This window comes from Danio aesculapii, chromosome 25 (assembly GCF_903798145.1).
Source record: "Danio aesculapii chromosome 25, fDanAes4.1, whole genome shotgun sequence".
NCBI classification, from domain to species: domain Eukaryota; kingdom Metazoa; phylum Chordata; class Actinopteri; order Cypriniformes; family Danionidae; genus Danio; species Danio aesculapii.
The window spans coordinates 13,436,559-13,449,109 of NC_079459.1; the positions used below are offsets into that span (position 1 = coordinate 13,436,559).

A 12,551-nucleotide genomic window follows, 5' to 3' on the forward strand; every position below is an offset into this window, starting at 1 on the left:
ATAATAGATTTTTTTTACAGTGCAGCAGATGCCCTTCCAGCCGCAACCCAACACTAGGAAACATTTATACACACTCATTCACGCATACACTATTGACATTTTAGCTTACCCAAGTCACTTATACCACATGTTTTTGGACTTGTGGGGGAAACCAGAGCATATATATATAGGAGGATATATATGTATAGGAGGATATAGATATATATATATATATATATATATATATATATATATATATATATATATATACATATATATATATATACATATATATATATATACATATATATATATATATATATATATATATATAATATATATATATATATATATATATATATATATATATATATATATATATACATATATATATATATATACATATCCTCCTATACATATATATATATATATATATATATATATATATATATATATACATACACACACACACACACACAATCTACAGTATTTTTAATATGCATGTAACCAATTTTCAAGTGTGAACTCAAAATGTAAGGTGATAGATGGGGGTTAATTACAGTTACTTATAAAGCACTTGACTTAAATGCTGTAAATAAATGAATAAATAAAAGTATGTATAAATCAGTTCAGATTTATTACAATTTTTTACATTTAATTACAGTATATGTTGCTGAATTGAGTCAGAAATTAGTTCATGCCAATATATGGTATAAATTCAAAGCAGATTTTTTTTTCAGATATTTTGCTAAATAATTCTATTTTCCACCTAACAAAGGTTGCATTCATCAAGATGTTTGCACATGCTTATGAAACAATGTATCTCAATCCACTGTATTTAGATGGAATCCAGCATGGTCTGTGGATGTGTTCAGCAAACAACATACACAGTCACATTATCTTACGTCAAATCCAAGTGCCCAACAAAAAGTCCCCCAAAGACTAGCTGTCTTTCACCAAAAACAAGAAAGCTCATCTAGGGATTCCTCCTTGTCAGACTGTGCCTATATTGAGGGTCCTGGAATGATATATATGTGTGTGTGCGTGTGCATGCATATGTCTCTGTCTTTCTGCACTGCAAAAAAAAATGCTTTTCTTAGATTTTTTTTGCCTTCCTTCTAGTCCAAACATCTACAAATGCTTAAATCAAGAAGAATTTTCTAGACAAGCAAAACATAGTGTATTGTTTTAAGAAATAATAAGCTAAAAGGAAGTGATTTTTTTTTCCCATAAAACATCAAAATAATCTACCAATGGGGTAAGAAAAATAATCTTATGACAAAAAAAAAAAAAGATTATTTTGCTTGTTTTACAGGAAAACTCAACTAATATTGGCATATTATTTCTGAAAACAAGACATTATGTTTTGCCTGCCTAGAAAAATCTGCTTCATTTAAGACTTTTTAGATAATTGGACTAGAAACAAGTCAAAAATGTGAATAAGAAAAGTTTTTTTTGCAGTCTGTTTGAGTGCTTGTATGTGTGTGTATGTGCACAAGTAATTCTATTTGCAAATGCATGTTATGGTATTCAGTTGTTATTAAAATGTATTATGATTTTTGACAAAGGCACAAAGTTAAAGAATGAAAAGATATTGATATTTATAGGGATTTTATTTAATTTTGAGTCAAGTAATTCAATTCCTTATTAATTAATTAACATTGTTATTAAAAAGTAATTTAAATAGGTTTTTAATGATATAATTACCCATTCGTTATTTTTTTTAAGTAACTTACCCAACGCTGCTATAAGAAAAGAAGAGCTCACTGATGAACAGCTTAACACCGGATGAGAGAGAGATTTCGATTTTTACGTGGAAACTGTTGATGTCATGGCTGATATCATGTGAAAGGAACATACGAACACCTGAGTCGAGCACCTGCCCAGCAAGCATTTTTTTGTTTTTAAAAGATGTCATGTCTAATAGACATCTAAACATAGTCGTCACAGCTAAAACAAGACTACATTTTAAACAATTCAAATTGTTCAAACACCTGTGTAAAGCACACTCTGAAATGCACAATATTTTTATAGAGATACAGAGTGATTTTAAGTAAGTATCTGGTGCAAATGTCTGTTAAAGAGTCAGAGAAATGAAACGGTGTGTTTTTCATTCATAGAAATGAATGGGAAGGCTAACATATAGCATTCTTCAGATTGCCTTCTTTGTATAACCAATAGATTCGCATTCACAACGAAGCTCAGGCACCAAAAGCTGCATAAGCAGACAGTGATTCAGCATTATGACTCAGGTTTAGTTGTAGATACAGTCTAGACTAGCTGTGAAATGATCAGTAAGTGCTAAATCATAATTAAGGCATTTAATGCTTAATTTGATTTGTTGGATTCATTCCTTCCAGCATTTGTTCTATTAAAACATATTAGGAAGAGCTTCCTTTATCAGAACATGAATATACCAATCTCGTTTATAATATTATAAGTTCAACCAAGTGAATATACAGTACAGTTTTTCTGCATTACAGGCCTCATTTTAATGCTAATACTACAGAGGAAAAAACACTTGGATTGCCATATGATGTTTAAAACACTGTCTGGTGGCTTTATTACTTTTAAAAGCAGAGGAACTGTACTAGAGGTGGGAGGAACTGACTTCTACAGTCAGTTTGCCAGGAGCAACTGTTGGCCTGCTTGAGAGAATTTAGTTGGATTACAGTTTTGTGTGTTTAATCAGCTATAGATACACAGTATGTCTTTATTTATGTTGTGGTTTGATCTCACAAACACATATAAGACGGCGCAAACTCACATACGGATTAGCATACATGCCATGCGTGAAGATGACTCTCGGACATGCTCTGCCAACTTCTCTGACAGTTGCTTTAGGAGTCAATATTTGTTTTTTAAGCCTTTCTGTTGGACTCGTGTCATGTTTTGAGACTATTTTTGAGCCATGTTTGAAAGTCTTGTTTTTAGAGTCATTTTCAGTGCTGCTTTTTGGAGTCTTTTTAAGTCAGGGTATCTTCTGAAAATAAGATCGTCAACGAAAGTTTTTTAATTTGCATTGCCAAATGGGAAGATTTAAGGAAGCTATTCGAAAAAAAGGTACATTTTCTTATATTTAGTTTTGCAATATTACATCTAAAAATGACATAAATTGTTCAAAACGAAATGAAGGAAATCATAAAAAGATATATTTTCATCCAAGGAGCTATCTTTCTATCTTAGCATTCGTAAAGGTCATTGGCAGGGGTGCAAAAATGTGGCAAATGATACAACAATGGCATGTTTAGGCAGGGCATGCAGAAATCATCATTAACAATATCCAGTCCAATTTTCAGCCACTACATCATGGGGAGATGCTGTTGGAGATGCCACTGCAAGATGACAGTGGCAGCAGCAGTCAGATAGAAACCTCCTAGTTGTTCAGCTTAGGCTATTAGAAATATATTTCTGCATTTAGAGTTAATATGTACTGTACATGTAGTCAAATTTCAAAGCAACATACAGTAACAGGCCTTCACTGCATTTTTCTTTTGCATTTTATTACAGCATGCGATTTAGAATTTTTTTAAACACGGAAACAACTGTGATATTGACACATTGCTGAAGTATTGCGTTAGATTTAATAGTTAATCTGCTTCCTTTAAAGCACAAAAAAATAACATGATTTCTGAGATTAATTAAAATGGAGTCATCAATTTTTTTTGCAAACAAGAACTGCGGCAGCTGTCGTTGCTACTGCCAGCTCTTGGCTTTTAATGCAACCCTTTATAACCCCCTGAGGGACATATACAGTTGAAGTCAGAATTATTAACCCCCCTGAATTATTAGCCCCGTTTATTTTTTTTTTTTCCACAATTTTTGTTTAATGGAAAGAAGATTTTTTTTAACACATTTCTAAACATAATATTTTTAATAACTCATTTCTAATAACTGATTTATTTTATCTTTGTCATGATGACAGTAAACAATATTTTACTAGATTTTTTTCAAGATAATTCTATACAGCTTAAAGTGACATTTAAAGGCTTAACTAGGTTAATTACAGAAGGTTAACTAGGCAGGTTAGGGTAATTAGGCAAGTTAGTGTATAATGATGGTTTTATTCTTGCCAAAATAAAACAAATAAGACTTTCTTCAGAAGAAAAAAAAATATTATCAGACTCTGTTAAACATCGTTTGGGAAATATTTAAAAAATAAAAATTCAAAGGAGGGCTAAAAATTCTGACTTCAACTGTATGTATACCATGGTTTTGAATGTTTTGCATATAGTGCCTTTGCATGTGGTGTGGGTTTATGTTCTTTTCAAAGTTAAGGCATGTGAAATTTTAGGTCATATATCTTTAGTGATGAATTGAAATGTAAATTTCTATTTTTAGGCCATTAATAATAAAACATGTTCTTGTCTATGACAAGATTTATAAGAATACTTGAAGAATACTTCATTTTGAATCATTGTTAAACCAAGGTAATAAAATGCCAAATTAAATGTATTTATTTATTTATATTTTCTTTTCTTTTAATTTGAAACTAATGATCATCAGGAAATACATAATTTTTTAATCATGTTTTTAGTTAAATTTTGCTGTTATGTTTTACTTTTGGAGTATTTATTTTTATGTTTTTAAATGTACTGTAGTTTTTGGAGTGTAGAGCTGTGTCTGACTTAATATTTTTCTGATCAATTTTTTTTTTTTTTTTTTTTCAGTGGAACAACTGAATATGTCATTTAATTTCTCGGCAGTGCTCTCTTAAATTATTTTATAACAGTCTTATTTATATTTAATAACATTTAAGGATGATGTTATACAAATCAAAACAATCATAATGACATCACGGCAGTCAAGGCAAGTTTATTTATATAGCACATTTCATATACAATAGTAAATTAAAGTGCTTTACATAAACACGAATAAAAGAGACAAGTATAAGAAAACAGTCATGTTTATGACAAGTTTCTGTTCTCTCAACAGTTTTGGTGTATTCGGTTGTGTCAAGTTGTCATATAAAAGACATCTTAAACTATGTCACCTTTATTTAAAATAACTTAATGACTGTAAAATCTCCTTCAAACGCATGACATGTCATGTTATGATTAAAATGCTTTCATGGTAGCCTTATGAACACCCCCTTCATGTAAAGTGTTACCAAAAAGTGTTCTAAACCAGCCTCTTACATACAGTAATTGTGTTGCTTACAGTGTGAATGCAGCAGCAGCAGCATTAAAAGGGGACCTATTATGCAAAAATCCCTTTTAAAAGGACTGTATGTGAATATAACCAGCTTCTAATGGTAAACATTTATTAATTGTATTTTTTTATATATTCACACTTGATTAAAACTGAAGAAACACTTTGATTGACATTCTCCCTTTGTACATGTCATCAGAAGGGGAAAGTCCCACTTATTAGTGACGATTGCTCCCTCATTAGCATAGGACTTTAGTCTTGTTTTTAAATCTGCCACTATGCTGACACATAGGCATTTGTAGCTCTGCCCTCTTTTTAAAAGAGAACCATCTCATTTGAATTTAAAGCGACAGTCACCAAAATGGCACAACTAGGATCCAAACCTAAAAGAGGCAGTTTCAAAGAGTTAACATTACCTCTGGGGTATTTTGAGCCAAAGCTTCACATACACACTCTAGAGACTTAATTTAACCTTTAACGCCTTTAAAGTGATTCAAGTTGATCATGTTTTAAAAGGGAAGTTCAGAAATGTTTGTTTTATAAGTGAGATTCTTTTAGTGATAAGTTGTTGAGCTAATGCTAAATATCAAGGACCATAATGTATTTTATCCTCGGCAGTTTTTGAAATATGCATGAATCAGTCTTATTGCACTGGTTTGTATATTGTTTTAAATATTTTCAAGTAAAAGAAACAAACTATATACAGTTGCATTCGGAAAGTATTCATTGCGCTTTACTTTTTACACAAATCAGTGAATTTAATTCATTTTGGAATAATGCTATAACATTAAAAAAACGTGGAAAAAATGAAGCGCTATGAATACTTTCCGGATGCACTGTACGTTTGAATGACAAAAAAAGCATTTTGTTTTTTATTAATGTTTTTTATTAATGAACCAAAATCATTAATAAATTAATACCACAAGAAAAGTACTGCAACCATCCTAAAAATCCTAAAAATAAAAAGCCGACAACCATCCTACACAATAATTTGATCTAAACAATACAGGAAATGTTCAGCTGCCTCTCCAGCGTGAGTCTGGAGAAGTGGTGAATGCAAAATAACCTCTCCTATTGTGAAGGCTGATTTGTTTTCTTCTGCCACAGGTGGGGCACGCAAGGAGATTTCACCAGCACACACCCCCTGCCAGCGGTCAAAGTCAAACTCTTCACCGAAAGCACTGGAGTCCTGGCACTGGAGGACAAAGAGTTGGGCAGGGTGAGCAACGAGTCTGCTTTCCATCTCCACAATGCGCTCAATTAATGGCTGATGTTGCGTGAACAGATGTTCTACACACAGCGCATGTGAACCGTAATGCGCACACACATGTGTTCATAAGTGTATGTGGGGAAAGTGAGCTACAGGCGAGGAAATCTCTAGTCATTAGGGCTTCCGCTCCCACAGTAACAGATGGAGACTCCCCATTAGAGACTCGCACCAAACAGACTGCACATCCTCCATCCACTTTTCACCGTGCGTCTCTATGATTTTGTCAGTCTAACCCTCCTTTTTCTCTCAAATCCCATCATCCCTTCGCACCTCTTTCTCCAGCTGCCCATCCAGGTGTATCAGTCCTAATAATCTGTTTTTCCTTCTTTTTCGCATTTCTGGTTAGGTGGTTCTTCACCCCACCACAAATGGGCCTAAAACGGCAGAGTTGCACAAAATGGTGGTGCCCAAAAACAGCCAAGATGTGGATCTTAAAATCAAACTGGCGGTCCGCATGGACAAGCCCCCCAACATGAAGCATAGCGGGTATGTCTTTTGATGATTCTCCTATTCTGATCACTGGAATCGAAAGCTATTTTGTGTTTTTATTATTTAACTAAATTTATAGTATGTACTGTTTGGGATGTTTTCATCCATTTTGGGGTGATTTACAAGTTATACAATGTTTAACTCCATATTTTTAGTCAGTTTGATTAATGTAAGTTGAGGTGAATTGGAAAGTTAATTTGATTTAACATAAAAAAATTAAGGCAGCAAGATTTTTTTTTTTGCAGTGCATATTTTTTTCTTGTCCAACCATAGTAATTACATATTTGTTCAAATATATTTGCTGGTTCGAGCCTCGGTTAGAAGCTTCTGCCTATAGAAATTCATCATACCCTGTGAAAATCTATACCTTTACTCACATTGCTCCCTGCTTTCAAAAGATGTTCAGGATAAAGTTGTAGACAGACACAGGTTAGGAAAAGGCTACAAAAATATTTCAAAGGCTGGAAAAGTTTTTTGGAATGTGATTTGATTTCAGACTGTATGACAAGTAAAGTCATTATTTAAATGGAGTATAAGGATTTTCTTAAGGCACTGTATACGTCCACCATCCACTTTATTAGGTACATCTTACTACAACCGGGTTTGGACCCCCTTTTGCCTTCAGAACTGCCTTATTTCTTTGTGGCATAGATTCAACAAGGTACTGGAAATATTCCTCAGAGATTTTGGTCCATATTGACATGATAACATCACACAGTTGCTGCAGATTGTCGGCTGCACATTCATTATGCAAATCTCCTGTTCCACCACATCCCTAAGGTGCTCTATTGGATTGAGGTCTGGTGACTGTGGAGGCCATTTGATTACAGTGAACTCATTGTCATGTTCAAGAAACTAGTCTGAGATGATTTGCGCTTTATGACATGGTGTGTTATCCTGCTGGAAGTAGCCACTAGAAGATGGGTACACTGTGGTCATAAAGGGATGGACATGGTCAGCAACAATACAGGTAGGCTGTGGCGTTGACGCGATACTCACTTGGTAGCCAGGAAAATATCCCCCACACCATTACACCACCACCACCAGCCTAAAATGTTGATACAAGGCAGGATGGATCCATGCTTTCCTGTTGTGGACATCAAATTCTGACCATACATCTGAATGTTGCAGCAGAAATTGAGACTCATCAGACCAGGCAACGTTTTTCCAATCATCTATTGTCCAATTTTGGTGAGCCTGTGCAAATTGTAGCCTCAATTTCCTGTTCTTAGCTGACAGGAGTGGCATCTGGTGTCGTTTTCTGTTGCTGTAGCCCATCTGCCCCAAGGTTCGACATATTATGCGTACAGAAAGGTTCTTCTGTGTACCTTGGTTGTAACGAGTGGTTATTTGAATTACTGTTGCCTTTCTATCAGCTTAAACCAGTCTGGCCATTCTCCTCTGACCTCTGGCATCAACAAGGCATTTGCACCCACAAAACTGCCACTCACTGAATATTTTCTCTTTTTCAGACCATTCTCTGTAAACCCTAGAAATGGTTGTGCATGAAAACTAGTAGATCAGCAGTTTCTGAAATACTCGGACCAGGCTGTCTGGCACCAACAACCATGCCACTTTCAAAGTCACTTAAATCACTTTTCTTCCCCATTCTGATGCTTAGTTTGAACTGCAGCAGATCGTCTTGACCATGTCTACATGCCCAAATGCATTGAGTTGCTGCCATGTGGTTGGCTGATTAGAAATTTGTATTAACGAGCAGTTGGATGTGTGTTCCTAATAAAGTGGCCCGTCAGTGAATATAACATATTTGTTATATATGTAAACTTCATATATGATTTCATATGTCATATATGTAATTTGCATATAGTTTCATAGATCATATTTTTATATGGGAGAAGAACAAATTGAAATTCAGTAGATAAATCAGAGGTATTAATCAACACGATGATTTTTCTTTTATGTGGAATGATGTTATTTTTTATTATATAACAGTAAAATCAATATAGAAGAGCTTTAGTAAACGTTTAATGGTATTTTATATTGTATATGTATATATTAGTTTTTTGTTTTTCTTAGCAGATAGACCCAGTCAGCTAGTAGCAGGTTTCTATGAATGAGGCACATTGGGAAAAACATGCTTATAGTGCCACCTTGTGTCTGATGGTTGTGTGTTTTGTTTAGTGTTCTCATCAATACCTTTACAGTTTATCAGAAATTAAGTTCAAGTTAAGTTTACTTATTCTTCCAAAAATCTCTCACAAAACAGTGTTTGGTCTGATGAACTTCAAGATTACCCGTAAAAATTTCTCAAACTGGCTTTTTGCTTGCTAGTAAACTATCAAGATTTTAAAAATGATCAAGATTGAACTTTGCGTTAAAAATAAATAAAGTACTATAGGCTACTAATGACTTTTCTCAATTTTAAATAAAAAATGTTGGCATTTAGAGATTAAAATAACAGCTCATCACAATGAAAATGACATCATTTCATATGTGTAAATTCAGAGAAACAGAATTTTCTAGTGGTCTCTTAATATTTTCATATTTAGTTTTTTGTTTTTCCTTTTACATATTTTCATTTTTCTTTCATATAACTAAAATAATTAGCAATATTAAATTACATCTATTATAAAACGACCCTCTTAAACTTAAGCAAACATCAACAAACATTTGATTTATTACTTACCCTCAACACACACACACACACACATTCACACTCAAATAACATTTAAATAACTACCAACATTTATTAACATTAAAGAGATAGTTTACCCAAAAATTAAAATTTCATATCATTCATTCATTCATTTTCTTTTTGGCTTAGTCCCTTTATTCATCAGGGGTCGCCACAGTGTAATGAACCGCCAACTTATCCAGCATATGTTTTACGCAGAGATTTCCTTCCATGCTGCAACCCAGTACAGGGAAACATCCATAAACACTCATTCACGCTCGTACTCTACGGCCAATTTACTTTATTCATTTCACCTATAGCACATGTCTTTGGACTGTGGGGGAAACCGGAACACATTGGGAGAAAACCCACGCGAACATGGGGAGAACATGCAGACTCCACACAGAAATGCCAACTGACCTAGCCGAGGCTCGAACTAGCAACTTTCTTGCTGTGAGGCGATCGTGCTACCCACTGCACCACCCTGTCACCAAAATTCCATATCTTTTATTTTTCATTTATTTGTTCTTTTGAACACAAAACAAGATATTATGAAGAAATGAAATAAAAGCAACCATTAACATCCATTGACGAAACAAAACATATTAAGGAATTCGATGCCAGGAATGATTTCCATCATTCTTCAATACAGTATATTTTCCTTTTTGTTCAACAGAAGAAAGAAACTCAAATTGGTTTGAAACAAGCAAAAGATGAATAAACTGATAAACAAAAGCATGAACCAGTCATTCATTCATTCATTTTCTATTCGGCTTAGTCCCTTTATTAATCTGGTGTCACCTCAGCGGAATAAACCACAAACTTATCCAGCATATGTTTTAAGTAGCGGATACCCTTCCAGCCACAACCCAACACTGGGACAAACCCATACACTCTTGCATTCACACACATAAGAGAGCATGCAAATTCCACACAAAAATGCCACCTGACCCAGCCGAGGCTCGAACCAGCAACCTTTTAAGCAAGAACCAAATGTAAATAAATAATACAATTTATTAGTTTGTATTGTTATCCCCACCTCAAACAGCAGTGTTTTTAATCAGATACATTTTGAAAACATTTTAAAATGTTGTTTTTCTTTGTTTTTATATTCTATGCACAAAATTATGTAATGATAAAGTCAAGATAACATTTTTAAGTTGCTTTAACTTGTTTTTATAAGTTAATCAGGTTCAAACTATTTTTTAAGTTATAATAAATATTATAATATTTCAAATATTTTTGTCAGTCTGATGAATGTAAGTTGAGAGGACTAGAAAAGTTAATTAGATTACTAAACTAAATAATTTAAGGCATATAGAAAGAAAAATAATAATAATACTTTGTCTTATTTCCAGTATGAGCCTGTCACAGCTCTGTCAGAAAATAGCATTCCCAAAAGGTAGCAGCAGCATCAGTGAGGATGTGCAGGACCAGCTGCCGGGGTGTTCCCTCAGCGGGACAGGGGGTCAGGGGTCATAGCAGTGTCATCAGACTACTAATTACACGGAGGCCCTGCGTGATTCCTCTATAGAGCAGCTCCCTGAGAGGCCTGTCCTAATGAGCAGACGCCTCTTCAACCTCAAATTACCTCTTTTTAACAGACATTGCAGAGGAGAGCCACTTACATGCTTAGGCAGATTCACAACTTATTCAGACCAGCCTCGCACTGACTGCCCATATGTTTGTGCTGAGGGATAAAGCTCATTTATAGTCAGATTTATTTGCTTGCTTTCTTTGCTTGTTCCTTATTTTATTTATTTACCCGCTTGAGTTCTCTTTTTACCATCAGACTATATTTGTAATTAATAATAGGGGTTGCACCATACACCATAGTACCACATAGTACCATAGTATCGATAGACGAATGCCTATATCAAATATGAGTACATACTTGTCAACCCTCCAGTTTTCCCTCGGATTCTCTCGTATTTCACAGTTCTATCCCGGTATCATCTCGTAAAGGTATTTTCCTGCATTTCTCCCAAATTTTTAATCTTTCTGTGAAGGGTGACAATAAACATTAAAGAGCCGATCCTCCCTATATGCAAGCCATACCGCCAAACCACCAGGGGACGCACCTTGCTCTTAAATGTGAATCTTTTCTGCACTTTCATTTTATTTAGGCATGAAAACACTTTGAAATAAATATAAAACATTTAATTTCATTTTCATTACAGACATCGTTTCGCCTCCTACGCAATCCTCAAAACAGTCGGTTCATGTAGCGGTGCGGGACTGTCAGCTGACTCGCTCCATAGTGATAAATAGACGCTGTTTCCCAAGTGGATTCTGTACACGTGATTTGATGTGAAGCTCAAGTAGACATTGGGTTTTGGGTGCATGTTTGAACAGACACACATAATAATGATAATAATAATAATAATAACATCTAAACATGTCAATCTTGTTGTGTTCGATAAATCAATTTATAGAAATTTAAAGGGGTGATCCAGAGTGTATTTTAAGGGCTTGGGTGTGTTTATAAGATGCAAAGCAATGTGTGCTCATGCTTCAAACCATATATCTTACTTTAATTATATACTGCTACTCATCTAACATAAAAACCACTGTCATATTTTCTAGTTTCTCTGAAAGACCCGTCCTTAAGAGGCTCTGATTGGTCAGCTAACTGTGATTCGCTGATCGGCTCCACATCACCAGGAAAAGCGTCACGCTCCTACAAGCATGTGCTTTGCTTCTGCTCTGTAAATACTGTCAGACAGAGTAGCTGTTAGCCAGATCAATTTGTGCCTGAATCAGACAGAAAATGACACAGAGGACACAACTGAACATTTCTGCCCTCTAAAATAAAATCTGACAAGTGTCACATATATTTGGAATAAGCATGTGAAGGTAATATGAAACGTTCACATATCTTTGAGATGTAGAATGCAGGGAAAGCGGCCGCATAGAGAGACACTGCAGAGCTGGTGAAGATTATGTGTGCTTACAGCGATTTGATGGACATGTATGAATCTATGAATTTGTAGCTAAATTGTTAACGATGCCAAACAGCATTTCCCG

At 34.5% G+C, this 12,551-nt stretch overlaps 1 protein-coding gene across 5 annotated transcripts in view; it reads left to right on the forward strand.

Annotated features, from left to right (window-relative positions):
* The window catches only part of cadps2 (Ca++-dependent secretion activator 2), a 351,417-nt gene that overhangs the window by 187,705 nt on the left and 151,161 nt on the right, over positions 1-12,551 (forward strand). For all 5 annotated transcript variants that reach the window (XM_056451362.1, XM_056451364.1, XM_056451365.1 and 2 more), the window contains exons 7-8: positions 6,238-6,349; positions 6,747-6,886. In XM_056451362.1, the coding sequence (XP_056307337.1) occupies positions 6,238-6,349; positions 6,747-6,886 (252 nt within the window). The remainder of the gene's footprint in view (positions 1-6,237; positions 6,350-6,746; positions 6,887-12,551) is intronic.